The 16,119-nt window shown below is 37.3% G+C and overlaps 1 protein-coding gene across 4 annotated transcripts in view; it reads left to right on the forward strand.

Moving 5' to 3' along the window:
- Positions 1-16,119, forward strand: part of npnta (nephronectin a) — a 49,640-nt gene that overhangs the window by 12,663 nt on the left and 20,858 nt on the right. The window contains exons 3-5 of one of the 4 annotated variants that reach the window (XM_041983913.1): positions 3,139-3,189; positions 7,238-7,330; positions 14,051-14,146. In XM_041983913.1, the coding sequence (XP_041839847.1) occupies positions 3,139-3,189; positions 7,238-7,330; positions 14,051-14,146 (240 nt within the window). The remainder of the gene's footprint in view (positions 1-3,138; positions 3,190-7,237; positions 7,331-14,050; positions 14,147-16,119) is intronic. The other 3 variants (XM_041983914.1, XM_041983915.1, XM_041983916.1) reach the window with 3 other exon arrangements.

A 16,119-nucleotide genomic window follows, 5' to 3' on the forward strand; every position in this document is an offset into this window, starting at 1 on the left:
TGTCTGCACGAGTGTGAGAGGATGCAGTCATCACAGATTTCAAGTCTTGGTAAATTTTAGTGCAGATGAAAGAGATTAGATTAGAGCTATGGGATTGTGGTGCTCTCCCACAGACCACAGCGATCTTTCTCTGTGACTTTTCTCAAAGAATGAGAAACTTAATGGATCAATGCAATTTTTTTCTTAACTTAAATTGAAAGATGGAGAGAAAGGACTGAAAGTAAAGAACCTGTGCTGTAATGGAAATGTTTTCAAGGTTAGAAGTTGAGAGATGATTGTTGTTGTAGTGCCAGAGAGACGTCTGGAAATGGAGACATGTGAAAAAATATCAGGCAGATGGAGTGAGAGAGCTTCAAGCTTCAAGATTTATCATAAAACGAAATTCCATTCATAATGTTCTGACAGGCAATACAGCAGACAAAGCCCTACTTGAAGCTCCTCTTTGCTTTCATGCACATTTTACTGTCACAGTAAGCATTTTAACATTTGTATTTTGATGTGTATTTTACAGAGAAAAATGAGTCTGATTCACTCAGATCAAGCTTCTTGCTCACCTTTGCTATTTCACAATGACCAAAAAAGAGAAGGATCACAAGTCCACTGGTGCATCTAAAGCATTGTGATAGTTCTCTTTCACACAGAAACATCTATTTGTCTTCATGAGCACAGTACTTAATGAGCACAGTTAGTACTTCCATCTCAGATCCAAATCATCTTTGAATCCTCATTTCACTTCCATATCTTTGAAACAGAGCAGCGAGGTACAAGAAAGGTAGAACACTCCACTCTTAGATGGGATGTTTATTGTCACTGTAGAAAAATACATTAGTATTATCCAACTTCAAGAAGGAGATAATTTGTCTTTTATGCAACCTAATGGCTCTCCTCATCCATTCACAGCAGGAGCTTTGATTATTTACAATTCAATGAATTGAGGCATTAATTAAATCAGTAATACTGCAGATGTCCTGAAATGTGTGATAAAAACTTAAATATTCATAAGAGATCAATTTCATGAACTTAAAGAATCTTGATTTTATGTTAGCGAGGAACAATTTTCTACTTCATGGTGTAGATCTTAAAGTGCAAAACTGTAGAGAAATGTATGTTTTCTGGCTGCAAATGGCATTAGGAGCAAGATAAATAACTTTACATGTAATTCTGTATGTTGGCTTTTGAGCTCAGAAAGTTGGGATGTGGTTTGGACGTACTAAAGCAACCTGGAAGAACTCTGAGACTTTTCTTAGTGAAATATGCAAATGAAAAACAACAGAAAAGGCTCACTAATGGACAGCATCACGAGAAACACACTTTATTTTTGTCATTTTAATTGCAGGAAAAGCAGATCAAGATCTTGTCTCCTAATTATGTATTTTCTCAGCTTTTCCAAAGGTTGGTTTATTGTTTCATATTTAGCAGATTTCAGTGTGAAAACATTCCATATATATTTATTTTAATTCATTGTCTTTATAATCATCTTATCAAACTGTGTTCTGCTCAGCCACATAAACCAGTAGTTAGTCTGCCTCATTATATGTATTTCAATAACATCACATCATTGCCATTTGCTATCATTTGCTTCCGAAAAGGTAGAATACTAAATATTTGAAATATTATTTGCCAAACCACAAACTTTTCCAAGATTATTGCTGCTGCCATGCACATACTATGGAAGAATGTATTTTTAAAGGTGTAATCCGGTCATTTCAAGATTCTACAAAGTTGGGGAGCTTGTTAAAACAGATTTGAAGGAAATTAATGAAAAGTCAAACAATCACTGAGGAGATAATTTGACATTTATCCATTTGTCATTTATCTTATTCATCCCCCAAATGCCTGGGATAATACACTTCTCATAACAAAAAATAATACTATCTTTCTAGTTCCTTCCCCCATGATAAATACTGATATTTTGAACAAGCACAGTTTGTAAAATAGCAAAGTGTTGTGTTTACATTGTGCTGACATGAATAACATCAAATTGATAATAAACTTGTTTTTCTTTCCCCTTTTTAAATAATAAGCTGATATATTTTTTCTCTGTAGACAGGAATTCATATTTTTAGAAGAAGTGGATTTCAGTCTTTGTGACACTGCAGTCAAAAATGAGACTAAAATACTCTCAAATCATCATTCAAGTAAAAGTTGAACTAACGTGCATTTTTCTCATGAGGATGTGGAATTTGATACAAGAACATGTCTTGAAAGACTCAAGGTTTTTGATTTATTATTAACTTGGATTTTCCCACGAGACTTAAGAACGGTTAAAGAAAAAAAAAGGTGTATGGATTTTCTCTGTCTGCATTATGAAAAAAAAAAAAAACTGGGTTGAATATCATCTCCATATTAAATAGATCGCACATTATAATTTTCCCAGAGGTCCTGGTGGATTTTACAAACCCACTGAGACCAGGATTTAGTTTGATTGAGTGCAGTCTTTGTTTCTTTGGATGCTGTGGACAGGATTAAGGCAAGACTTTTGAATTGGTAATGTGAGCCAACAAGTGAGTGATGAAAGGAGGAAAGTGAAACCTCAGTTTAGGCAATTCACTTTATCATGATCGTCTGTGTGATTTCCTTGTCTGCTCTGCTTGCTTTCATTATCACTGAGATGAAAAGTCTCTCCTCGAAAGTGTACCTTTTTTATCTGTTTGAAGCCAAAGCCAAATGATTTGCTAGTTAAAGCATGTTCAGTATTACAGGACAAAAGACTGACTTTAATCTAATTTAAAAACCTGGTAAGGACCAGATTATGTTTATTATTATTTATTATGTCCTGATATAACCTCAGAATTTAAATAAGGTGAACATTTTTCTTTTGTGTGTTGCATTTCTTTTCTTTGGTATGACTTTTTCACATCATGCGAGGAAAGCGTTTTCCATCCAGGTAAAGAAAGGTGGTTGTTTCAGTCCTCACAGCTTAAGCCCTCATCATAATTAGTGCTTTCCTAATTTACCCAGAAACAACAAGGAACACGTGTGACTCCAGACTGTGTGTGCATGTTCGTTTTCACCCAGTAATGCTTGCTTGTCAAATTGACCATGCTGTGCATTCCAACATCATGTTTGTTTGTTTGTTTTCTCCCAAGGACTAAACAATACTCCCAATCTTTGTTTGTGTGGCTACTTGTTTTGCAGCTCTCTTCGCCTTAACTCACAGAGTAGTTGGGAGAAGGTGCCAGCCCCAAGGTTAGCTCCACATGTTTCTTGAATTAATCTTACTAGATGTGTTCTGCTGGGGGCACATCCTCTGAATCCTGGGCTCACTCACTTATTTATAGGGCCCAGCACCCCTCTCACAACACCAAGTAACACCTCACACCCTTTGGCACCAGCTAGCGTTTCCCCTTTGGCCTCAGATCTATGCAAATAACTTGCACTCTGCAGACCAAATTTTCTTGAAGCTATGTCTAACATGAATTATGCTGAGTTTCTTTAGTGACATTAATATTCAACTACCCCTCTGGTCAGCCCGTTGGAATATTAATCAGACCCTTAAAGCTGAAATCCATAATGTTTTTTAATTAATGTATTCATGCAGTATTTATGAGGTGACGTCAAACGCTTTTGTCATGAGTTTATAAGTTGATTGATAAGTTAAACTTTGCTATTTTTGAGCATAAATTATAAGTGGACTTACATTTTCTCTGGTTTCAGTGCATCCATATGTTGAAATATTACCTTTTCTCAGCTTCAGATAATTTTAAATGTGTAACAGTTAATTAACTGTCAAATAAAATAAAATAATGCAAATACCTGCTTGCAAATAATCTTTGCGAGCAGCTTTAACTTATTTCACTAAACAATAATTCACATTATTTTAACATGCTGGTGTAATTATGCCTCATGACAGTGGGAAAATAATGAATAATAAAATAACAGAATCGGTTTAATTAATTCTGCTTTCCTGTTTACTATCAGGGAATCACAATCGATAACTGAACTAAGTCTCCATGATTTCCAGCTGTGCGTTGTCAGCAGGAGTCGCTGATAAAGAGAGAGTGCCTCATCAGACAACATGTTTTAATAGTCATAGATACTAAATTTGGCCTTCCAGTTGGTCCAGCCATATTTAGTCCTCCCTGTCCTTCACTCCAGTTAATGAGCACTGCCCGTTTCCCTGAGCTCTCTGCCAAGCCAGAGGCTTGAAATTACCCTCAGAGGCAAAGCCTGTCGATGCTTTCCTCTGATCCTGCTAATCAAATCCTCTTCCATGCAAGAAATGAACAAAGAGCACTTTACAGGCCTGCTCTCTAACTAAAACATCAGATGTTACTCTCCTTTTATTTGTGGATCAGGCTGAGGTCTGATGAACTTCTGCTTGCAGAAAAGCTCTTTTCATTTCCTCTGACAAATTGGGTCATTTTTAATTTGTAATGGTAAGCTTTGAATGCTCTGTGTGTTAACAACTTGGCTCATATTACAGGCCTCTTAAAGTGGACCAACAATACTTTCATTCTGTTTGATTATAAAGTTTAATAAGGCTGAATGAGTCTGGAGATGTTATCTATTCCAGGTAAAGGATTCATCTCAGACCTTTGTGCCTCCTTTGAAATAAGTTTAAATAATGCTACAGTGTAGTTAGCTGTCCAACAGTATGCAGACATTTACCATATTGCTTCTTTTGCAGGATTTGAGCAAGTTTTACACCAATATATAAAAAACTGGTTTCACAGTCCATTGTAAATTAATGAAAACCTATAAGAAATTTAGCAAAGAAATTTAGATTCCAAAAGGAAAGGCTGGTATACATTTTCTTACCTGACTTTCAGAACTTTGGATGATTTGGCTTCATCTCACCTTTTAGTTGCATAAAAATGCAAAGTGCATAATGGAGGCACTATGTTGAAATTAATATTATATTAAGATTGACAGTAGCACTGTGCCAAAGAAACACAGTGTCTTTTATTTTAATAAGATAACTGTTTTGGCAGAGTGGGTCCCTGATACAAGTGACTTTATCACATAAATGCAGGGTCATCCAGCTAAAACGCTGGGCCTATTCTCAGCATGCTGACCGGTCAGACACAATAAGTGAGAAGCAAATTATTGATGGATTATATATATTATTATTTATCATATATATATATATATATATATATATATATATATATATATATGTAGAATCTGGGACCTAACTCCATTGTCCAGGATGGCAACCCTCTTCCCCACAAAAACAGTATCATCACATTGTACCTCCAGAATTTGGGAGAGGAGAGGATGAAATGACCTGCCATGAGTCCAGACTTCAACTGAACTGAACACTTGCAGGATAGTGCTGTTTGTGCTAAAGTGACCAATGCAACCACACTAGTTGATCTTCACTCACTCCTGAATGAAGAATGGGATGCCATCTCACAGATAAATATAGCCAGGCTGGTGACCAGCATGCATGAGATGGAGGTGCTAGGCTCTAGTGGCTGGGCATGGATCTTTCACATGCTATTGAGGTCCCTGACAGTGGAAAATGACTAATGTGTAAAAATGGCCAATATGTGTTGTGTTGTTTCCTCATTACTGTGGGAGACTGTGATTATCAAATCTACCAAGCAACTCATAACAAAATTGGACACCAACAGGAGAATATGGAGGATTTTGGCCCATTTTTTTGAGGGAATGGTACTTGCATGTTCAGCTGTGTTGCTCGATCCATAAAACAATGATCCTTACATGTTACACCTAATTGTAAAGGTGACTAACCAGCCTTACCAATGATGTATAATAAAACACCAATTGGTATTGGTGAAGGGGGAAAAAATGACCAAACATAAGTTTCCCTAATTCTTATGCAAAGTTTACATTGTTTTGGGCAGCTCAACTGTGGCAGGTACAACTGTGTTTGTCTGTGGCTGAAATCCAAGAAACTATCATAGTTTCCTCAGGTACCCAGTTCCATCCATCCATTGCTGGACACCTTGGCTGTAAACTCTAAATGGTTACGGGCAAGAGGCTGTCCACACCCGACTGGTAAAGTTGCAGTTGGCACATCCATCTTTAATATGCTGTTTATAACCTAGACACAAAGTTACATGCATATCAGCAGCCAATTTAAACCCACTGCTCTTTTTTTATTTTAACATCCTCTTTCACCAAACTAAAATTTATTTAGTAGTTTTTGAGCCAAAATGCTAAAAGTCACATTAATAAACACAAGGAACCAGATTCCAAACCTCCATTATGCATGTTGCAAATTGATTGTATTGCCTGACCGTGTTATGTAGGGCATCAGCAGCACAGCGATATTGCAAACTCTGCAGCTGCATTAGAAATACAGTATTAAGATTTGCACAACCCCATTTTTGTCCAGATACACAGCAAACTGGCTGGTGTGATAAACCTCACCAAAGTTGCTTTTGTCTTTGTGACTCAAACATACACACGCGCACACTCGCACACACACATACACACTATTTTGTCGACATCTTCCACTATGTGATAATTAAATCCACTGATGGCTTTCTATTATGACATAATTAATAAAGCTTTTAATGAAAATTAGTACCACTTGGCTGTATCAGACAGGCTTAGCAGCAAATTGCAGAAAGCAGTCAGATAAGCAGGGCAAGCCTCCAGCTCACTGAGACAAAACAGAGTCAGTGAGTCTTTAGTACTTCATCTTTGTACAGACGCAAATTATCATCATTCATGCACGGTGTGAGATCTGCAGGGCAGCTCTTTATTGAGGAAATAATTATAAGCTACTATTTGGGTGCTCCAATTGTTTCATTTTCAGTCCAAGAGGGAACTTTTGCCTCAGTGATCCTTGTTAGCTGTAAGCCAGTGTAAATATCAACACTATATTTTAAAAACAGGAAAAATCGAACTGAGCTTAGCATTAATAAGGTCAAACCTTTATTTATCTCAAACAGCATGAAATAAATTGATCTAAATAAGAGCAGAAAAAAAAGAAAAACCTTTCCTGAGACTGAGTGTTTTGCATGGAGGGTAAAGCTGCCTTGTTTGAAACTCTTAGCTGAAAAAGCCTTCTCCGTTCTCATTAGTCAATGATAATAATAACTGTCACACGAGGAGGGGCACGTTTCCTGTATGAATGAAGCACAATGCTGCCTTATGATTGCTGCAACGTGGAGTAAATACTGTAGAAAATTTACAGCCAAGGGGTTGTGGAAGTTGAAAAGCAGTAGGATTAAGTGCTTTGTCATCCTGATCTGGTACAAGTTCTCTGTCGGGGCGCTGCACTGATCTATTTCTTCCTCTCTGAATCCTCCCTGAACAGCTGTGTGCCAGCCTGCCTGTAAGCATGGAGACTGTGTGGGACCCAATAAGTGCAAGTGCCATCCTGGCTACACCGGCAAGACCTGCAATCAAGGTGAGCTTTTGCCTCAAACTTGGAAATGCTGTGATATGATGTTCTCAGCTTTTTTATTTGCAACAGGGCAGTGAGAGTGAAACAAGTGTAAACAGAAGGGTCAGAATGGTCCTAACCCACTAATCAACACACAGGTCTGCTGACATGTACTTTGTTCATAAGGAAACTAAGTGAAGGAGATCGGTGGCCCTGAGCAACAGCAGGATAATTATTGTGTATTGTGGCCAGATCTCTGGCACAAAACTCCAGTATATTACAGCAGCAGCCGGTGCCAAATCTGGTTTGTCATTAGTTGACAACAGTGAGGTGTTTTAATCGCAGGGGAAGAGGTGGAGAGAGAACGCTGATTCAGCTTAAATGGAAGTAAGAGCAAGCAATGTTGATTGTTCCTGGAGTGCATCCTCCCCTGTGAAGATAATATCTCAATTACTAATCTAGGGTAACTTATTTAAAGTGTCTTCACCAGTACGTGTGAACTGGGTGCTTGAGTGCTTGGCAGTTTGGACATGTTGAAAAGCATTAAAGCTTCCCAGTTAGCTGTAAGTTGGTGTGCATCCAAGCAGCTTGAAAATACCTGTGGAATTCACGCCCTAAGACAGGAATAGGATAGTGTGTAATTAAAAACAAGGAGGGAGGAGGGGTTGTTGAAATCCTTTCCGGAATGTTCCGAGTGACTCATCCTGCATTTTGAGGCTAAAGGTGGCTCCTGTCTGCCCAGCCAGACGGCTCTATTTTGTCTTAATCTGCAACAAAGAGGAGAAGAAAAAAGGATCTGCATCCCTTTTTGCACTTGCAATGAACTTTGCTGTTTACTATTAAAACAGAATTTTCTGACAAACACAATTGAAGACCTTTCACTATGAGACTGTGTATTCATCAGTTGATTTCAGCATGATCCAGATGCTTTACATGACTTTTCAGCCTGTATAGGTAGTGATAAACTTGGTGCCTGTTTTGAGCTAGCCCATGCTATGGAAGCCACTTTCATTATACAGACACCAGAGATTAGATTTTCTCATTTAAATGCAGTCTCTGTTGAATATTGATTTGAAGTTTACCCTTGATGTTCCAGGTGGACTGTGTTTAGAGGCACTCTGATGTATTCATATTGCTGTTGCATTCATCTTGGGGAGACAACTGGAGGGTTGGGGGTATATGTCACCCAGAGCTGCTTCTCTGACCCATATACTGATATAGGTCAAATTGTGATCCTGATAGCTTTTAAATCAGTTTACAATCTGTAAAAAATCTTCACCAGGAAGCTCTATATCAACTATAACCAGTGGAGCTGATAGACCGCTGCAAACTCCACAGTTATTCATACTTATATATTATATATAATTAAATCATAGTGACTTTTTATCATTTGAATTTTGAATTAAAATTTGATCTCCATAAATGTGAAGATATAGCCCACAAAACTAGAACTGAATGGATAAGATATTTAAAAACAAACTAAACTTCTGCTGATTAAAGCTCCTTCAGCCATTGTATGTGTTCTATAGTGAGATGGTACCTAAAAGACAATATTAAAAATTCCACAGAAAAACTTGCTGCATGTGCTGCATGGATTCTTCCAACAAGCCAGTAATATGTATGAGTCCAAAAGTCTTCCAGTCACGAAAAATTGATGATCATCGCATGTGGTCCCAGTTCCTAATGGAGAAATGCAAGAAGCATAGCAGCTCTTAATCTTGAGCACATTTTCACTTCCCATTTAAGAATTATTTCTGTTTTAAAGACATATTATGACTCACCCAATTCTAGTCCTCCTGTCTTCCTCAGGGTCTGTCTCTTTGGAGGTCAGTAGTACTCAGCAGCCCTTGTTCAAGCAATATTGCCATTTACAACAAAGCTTTCAGTACCCAGAGAACAAATTTAGCATACATAACAAAAATACTTACACTTCTATACGGCAAACTGGCCACTTGAATAACAATTTCATTCTCAAACATTTACATTTACATCTGCAGTTTAGCCAGATGCATAAGAAAGAGAATAATTGTTTGGTAATGATCACTCTTTAAGGCTCAATGTTATTGCTAGTTGTATTTAACAGGCCCAAGTAGATAAAAAAACACAGCACTGCAGAAAACATGGTCAGCTGGCTCATTAATACACTGGTCTATTAATTTGTCACACATCACTTCTTCAGGGCCTCACTGTCTATTCCTCTTTGTCTTGTGTAATTAATTTTATAGATAATGCTGAGAAATATTCCTTATATGGGTTAATTATATCTTGGTTTTTTGTTGTTGTTTTTTTTTTTGTAATGGCTGAATGCTTTTGCCTTTAACAATCAATAAAAAATAGGAATTTTCAGCTTGGAAAAAGATATTATTTATTTTTTTGGAAATCAAATATTAATTAAAGTATTAGGAGAGAGTTATTCATTTAGTTTTCATAAATGAAGTGAATCATTTCATTGTGTAAGGGATAGGTAACTAATAGTGTTCAGAAAGTGAGAGAAAAGGAGTTTATCTTTTGTAACAAAATGATCAGTTTCTTGTTCAAATAAAACAAAGTAGATTTGCCATGTGTAAAATGACTCAGTAGTATAATTAAAAAACTAATGATAAAAGTGACAGACACAATATATCCAGCATCCACCTCCACCCACCTCCCGAAATTAAAGACGAGAAAAAGAACAGTTTGTGATATAAAACAAGTGCACACAAACTTCTCATACAGATATTGTAAATGCACACACAAACGGACACACGTTCTTCCTGCTTTGTAGTTGTGGATGGAGTTTAGGACACAAGCCTGTTAGCCCCTCTGAAACACTGCTTTTGTGGAACAAACCATAGAGGAAGAGTTTATGTTTACACTAAACAATATCATAACACACACGGTATTGATTTCTCTCAGAGTCAAAGTCATGTATTCCACTTTCTAACGTTTATTAGCCACTGATCTTATGAGAGATTCACTTTACACTTCAAGCATTACAGGGTTATTTTCACCACCATCTCTTCGCACCTGCCACATAATTTCTCTTAAGTAGTTAATTCGCTTTCATTGCTGTTCCTGTACAAAAAAAGCTTAATCTCCCTTGAATAGATTACAGTTTGAAAGACTAATCATTTTCATCCTTACATTGACAGGTGCTCCTCTGTCAAGAATAATAATCCCTTCTATCAGAATATCTATCATTTTTAGGAGGTGCCTGTCCCCCGGTGCTGAGGAGAATTGTCTCTGTGGTTCACTATGGAGAGGATAGATGAATATGCTACTGCTGCACAAATAAACTCATTATGGGGATAATCTGAGTAACAGTTTGGCAGCACACTCCACCCGCTGATCCCATCATTTTAATAAGATGGTTATTTCATGCAGGTGGATTTAATTACGTATAGCTGACCTGCTGTTAAGACACTATTAAAAGATTTTGCTGGAGGAATAATGTCTCAGCATACAGCTGTACAGTCTCCAGATGCTACTTTCTTCTGTTGGGCCTCGTCTGTCAGCCAGACGTATGATTAATGCGGCTTCAAGAATGTTAGATTAGCACTGCTGAAGTGCATATACAAATTTATGTCTATGTCTGTTTTTAGAATGTGACCTAGTATGTGGATCTTTCACTTCTTTATCTCCACAAAAGGGTGTTGGTTTAGGAATCAATCCCTCTCTTGGCAATGGTAGTCTTCCTGGCTTTCTGCTGTTAACAGCTGCAAGTATTTAAATCATTTCATGCATATCATCATACTGTATATTTTCTTTTAGTTATTATCTAATCATGCAAAACTTGTTTATTTTCTTTGCTTCCTGTTCAAACAAGGTCAACAAGGGGACATCAAGCAAAATTTGACCGTACAAAGCTGCACATTATGTTTTAAACTCGTTTTATGATTGATTCACTTTTTTTTATTTCACCATAAAACACCATAAAAGAGAGAGAAAGAGGGGGAGAGGTGTCAGCTGGAATAACCTTTCTTAGATTGTTTGAGGTTATTACTTCTTATCAAAGAAGGTATGTTTTCTTTGACTTTTATAGAAATATATGGGCATAAATTAAGATCATTGCAGTATTTTTTTTGTAAACCTCAAGTGCACTGCAAGATACATTCTACAAAATCTTCTCACCCAGGATAGCTTTATATTTTGTACTCTGTGTTTGTAGAGCAATATAAGGAAGAAAATACACTGAATCCTTGTTGTAGTGGGTCTGAAGTTAGAAAAAAGGTGTATAATCTGAAGTGTGTCAAAACTCTTTGTATGCATGACAACAAATTCTACTAAATAGGATGTTAAAATTGAAATACTCTGCACCCAAAACTGGGAAGTTATTGTAATTGGAAAAACTATACATTTTCATTACAGAGATGAAGCAAGGGAAGATGCTTTCAAGGCTGAACAGATAAAAGAGTGATGCAGTATAAAACAGACTGGCAGTAGCCCTGCATTAAGTGCCATTACTGTTATATCAGACGTTTGCTTGCAGCCTATAAAAATACAGAGAAGGCCAAAAATGTGTGACATGGATATAGACCAGAGAGGCCTGTAATCTCAGCACTTTGCTGCTTAGGGATTATTCACTGATTAGGTCAACATTCTGCCAATTCCTTGAGGGTGTTTCTTTTATATGGACCTTTGTCCAGATCCTATCAAATAATCCTGTAGAATCTGCTTATTGGGGCATGTTCCTATAAAACCTCTTTGTCTCCTACACTTTCCTGAGAAAGAAAGAAAGAAAGAAAGAGTCTGAACAATGTAAAAGCATCTGTATCCTACAGCATAGAATTGTTAATTAACACTGTTCAAAAAATTATTGCAGTAATTTTAATGTAGGCACCATAACAGTGTTATCACAATATAAACAGAAACTTGCTTTGAGTAAATTCAGCTGATTATTTGTCTACAAACAAGCCAAAGTAGATTAATTTCATTAGCTGAGGTGAAACAGTAATATATTCTTTCACAAATATCATCAGTCTCTACTATTTCAATAGCAGATTAAAAACATACTTCAATGTTCAGTTAATGTTAATTCAGTTTGAATCACATCTGATTTTCTGTGTAAATTCAAAGTGGACTGTGTGAGCCATTCCATGTAGTTTGTATGCTTCAGTCTTGTTTGTATTGATTCTTATTTTGAGTTGCTTGATGGCTTGGACAATTGCATTCTCACATAGTAAAACAGAAAAAGATATGCATACACACACAAATTGGCTCCTTTTTTTTTTACACTTTTTACACTGGAAGGGACCTCAGTCAGGTGTGGTAGATCCATATACTTCCAGAGCTTGGCATCTCCATCTCATTATATTTTTCCATGACATCCAATTTTAAAAGTTCCCATCATCTTTTTTGATGATTTTATTTCCACATTGAATATCTATATATGTATACATACATACATACACAATGCATATATATATATATATATATACAGCATGCATATATACACAAATACATGGTGACTATTTTATTTATTCATGCATTTCTTTAATTGCCACTATACTTGCTACTCTATCTACACTTTTCTTTCACTCAAAGAGGTTTTCTTGGTCACCCTTCATGTACAGCCCATCCAAATTGATTCCACAAGTATTCAACTGGTTTGAGGTTTGGACCCATGCCAGGTCATTCCATTCTCTCCACTCCCAAATTCTGGAGGCAACTGTGAACCTGTTTCTGTGGGAGATTGTTGTCATCCTGGACGATGGAGTTGGATTCTAGATTCTGAAAATGTGGAATCACTGCTAGCTCCAGAATCGCTTTCTGATATGTTTGTCAACTAGGTATCAATCAAGTTTCAGATGTTCATCTGCGACTGGCACATCTGGCAACACTTGAACCTCTAAATAAGAATGAATATCAACAGGAGAAAATTGGATTTGGCATTTTGTTGGTATTAGATTAGATGTGTGTGAGATATTATCTTCAAAGGGGATATATGTACATATATATATATATATATATATATATATATATATATATATATACATATATTTCTATTTATACATTATTGTTGAGTTATTGTTGATGATAAACTGTGTTCCACCTTAGGTACTGTGTTGCTTTATAGTTTAAACTTCTATTTTTTATTTATTTTTATTTTTTTTTATCTATTTGCAAACTAGTATGCAAACCAGTAAGAGTCAGCTGTATCATCTCCCTGTCCCATAACAAAAGGTGCTGTTAGTTTAGTGCTGTAGGAAAGGTCGCTTGACTGATAAATGGTTAGATGCAAAGGGGATGGGCTGAAATTCCTGAGGTTGGAGTGTTTGTAGTGCAGCAATGATTTGCCTGTTTACATGGTAACTCCTGTCTCATTTGAAAAGTCCAACCACATATTGAGAAGTGACCGTCTGGATCTTTGAGATACTATAATTCCCCCACATCCTATTTCATCCTCATGACAGAAGAAGAGTGAAGGCACGAAACGAGGGCAGAAAGCGCGGTGACACAAAAACGCTGTTGCTGTTTTTCTCATGTGTTCTCTTTTTTTCTGACTCAGCTGACTTGCTCAGCTCCAGTCTAATTCCCACAAGTGTAATCCTCTTTGCTGCATAACGTACCTCTTTACTTTCCAGGAATGTGGTGTGGTGAGGTGTTCTAATCCATTTGTTTTTCCTTTTCATTCTCCATGCATCTCTGTCTCTTTTCTTTTTACTTATTACCCACCTTCTTACCACTTTATGTCAATCAAACATCCACCCCTCCCATCTCTTCCATTACCCTGATCACCTCTAATCCATTTTCTTTTGTTTAAAGAAGAGGCGCTGGGCTATTTAACCCCACCAGTGTGGGCCAGTCACCTTCCTATCTTTGTTCCCGTGGATCATCAACCAGTGGGAGTAGTGACGGAGGGTGAGATTCTTCAATCAACCTCCCCTCAGCAGCTTCACCTCTGCACCTTGGCAACATGCATGGTGTGTCCTATCCCCAGAGGACGAATGAATGTCACTTTTGGCTATTTCTTTGCCTCTTTCTGTCATCCATGGCAGATGAAATGCCACCTAAGCTACAGCTTTACAGTCAAATAGCCAGCATGAATACCAAGCATGTCACAATTTTACCAGTATGTTCTTTTCTTTCTCTCTTCCTACCCTTACAACAGAAGAGCTGTCATGATATTCTCTTTTTTTGCATTGTCTCCTTCTTTTTTTTTATTTTTCTTGGCATTTTTTTAGCACCTGGGCCAAAGAGCTCCTCTTTCCTTTTTGAAATATCAATGACATGGTTCAGCATTAATGGCTCCACCAATGCAACTCGAATGAGCCCTGCAGTTTTAACAAACCAGCATTCTCTTTTTTGAAAGACAAGCGAATCACCAAGACAGCACTTCCTGCTAATCTCTCTGTCAGTGATAGAAGCGTGTCGGGAATGGAGCATAGCATACCTCAGTGGATCTGACCCAATAAATCACTCCACTTTGCATCACCTCAGATGTGTCTCAGCAGTTCATTTACCGTACAGTGAACACCCCAGAGGGACTTTCCACCTCTGCTTTCATACAGATTTTTTCACTCCTGGGGCCTTTTCAAAATGTCATTTGGTGGTCATATCTGTCTGTTATCGCTCAGTCTTCCCATCCATCTGTGTCCTTCCCGTATTATTTGTCCTCTCTCCGTCTGGTTTATTTCTTTTTTTCTTTTTCCCATAGATGAGAGCCTGGCTGCGTTTTGTGTCTGGCTTGTGCTGATGCTTACATCTACCACTGTCTGAGAATATGACTATTTCAATAATCCCTCATTTATATTTCTAAGATGTTTTTCAGTGCAGCTATCAAGTGGAAACCTCTTTCTCTGCCACCAACACTACAAAATTGAGAATGTTAAATTAACTGATTGTGTTACACACAAAGGCACTTTCAAGAGCTAATTCAACACACACATATTTTCTGTGAATGCCAGTGGACAGTGTCACAATGGTTTGCTGTTATTGCAGTAATGAGGATGCCAGTTCTTCACTGCGAAAGAAGAAGGAAAAAACATGTATGCACTGGAAAGTGGGAAGGATGTTATTTTCTGAGAGTGAAACAGTTGTAAAGTTGTAGAATTCATTTTGTTAAGCTACAGGCTTTATTCTGACAATATTGAACAATGTTGTTAGATTGATTTGATTAAGAGTGATGGATTTAATTAAGAATGACTCATTTTAGTGCAGGAAGGTTACCTTTTTCAACAAGATATTCAAATAAAAATGCCTACGTCCATAAAGTGAACTCCAACAGGTGCACAAAAACAGTCAGTGGGATTTGAATCAGGAAACAAAATGTGTCTGTTGATTTTCAGAGTAATTTTAGATTTCATATCGATGTGACTAAAAGCTAACTTGCTTGACATGTCCACATGTAGTAGAATGTCACTTCTCATCTCACTTTACAGTCATGGGTCTTCAATTATCCTCCATTATCAAGTGAGTGAAAGTAGCGCTATAAATATTTCATATAGTGGCTCTCTTGGAACAACCGCATTCACGAACTGACCCCTATATGTCCTCAAGAATTTATAGTAATGGAACATTACTTTAATCCTGTGTCACATGGTTTAACAAGGGGTCACTCAAATCCTCGTCACATCCACTGATCACTCAGCCAGCTTGGCTTTAGTAGATCACAAGCTCCTATAATTAGAAAAATGGAGTCTGTGGTATACAGTCTGTACATCTGCTTCATCATTCATCCAAATTAAACCACTGAGTCTTTAAATGTTGGAGGTATGTGGCTCTCAAAGCATTCACCCAGTCATGTGTCCATGGAGCTAAACATGGCATCATTTAAAGTCACAGCAGGCCAAGATAAGTCTCCCTGTTCTGTACCGTCAGATGAAGTCCAGTTA

Source organism: Melanotaenia boesemani, chromosome 4, assembly GCF_017639745.1.
Source record: "Melanotaenia boesemani isolate fMelBoe1 chromosome 4, fMelBoe1.pri, whole genome shotgun sequence".
NCBI classification, from domain to species: Eukaryota; Metazoa; Chordata; class Actinopteri; order Atheriniformes; family Melanotaeniidae; genus Melanotaenia; species Melanotaenia boesemani.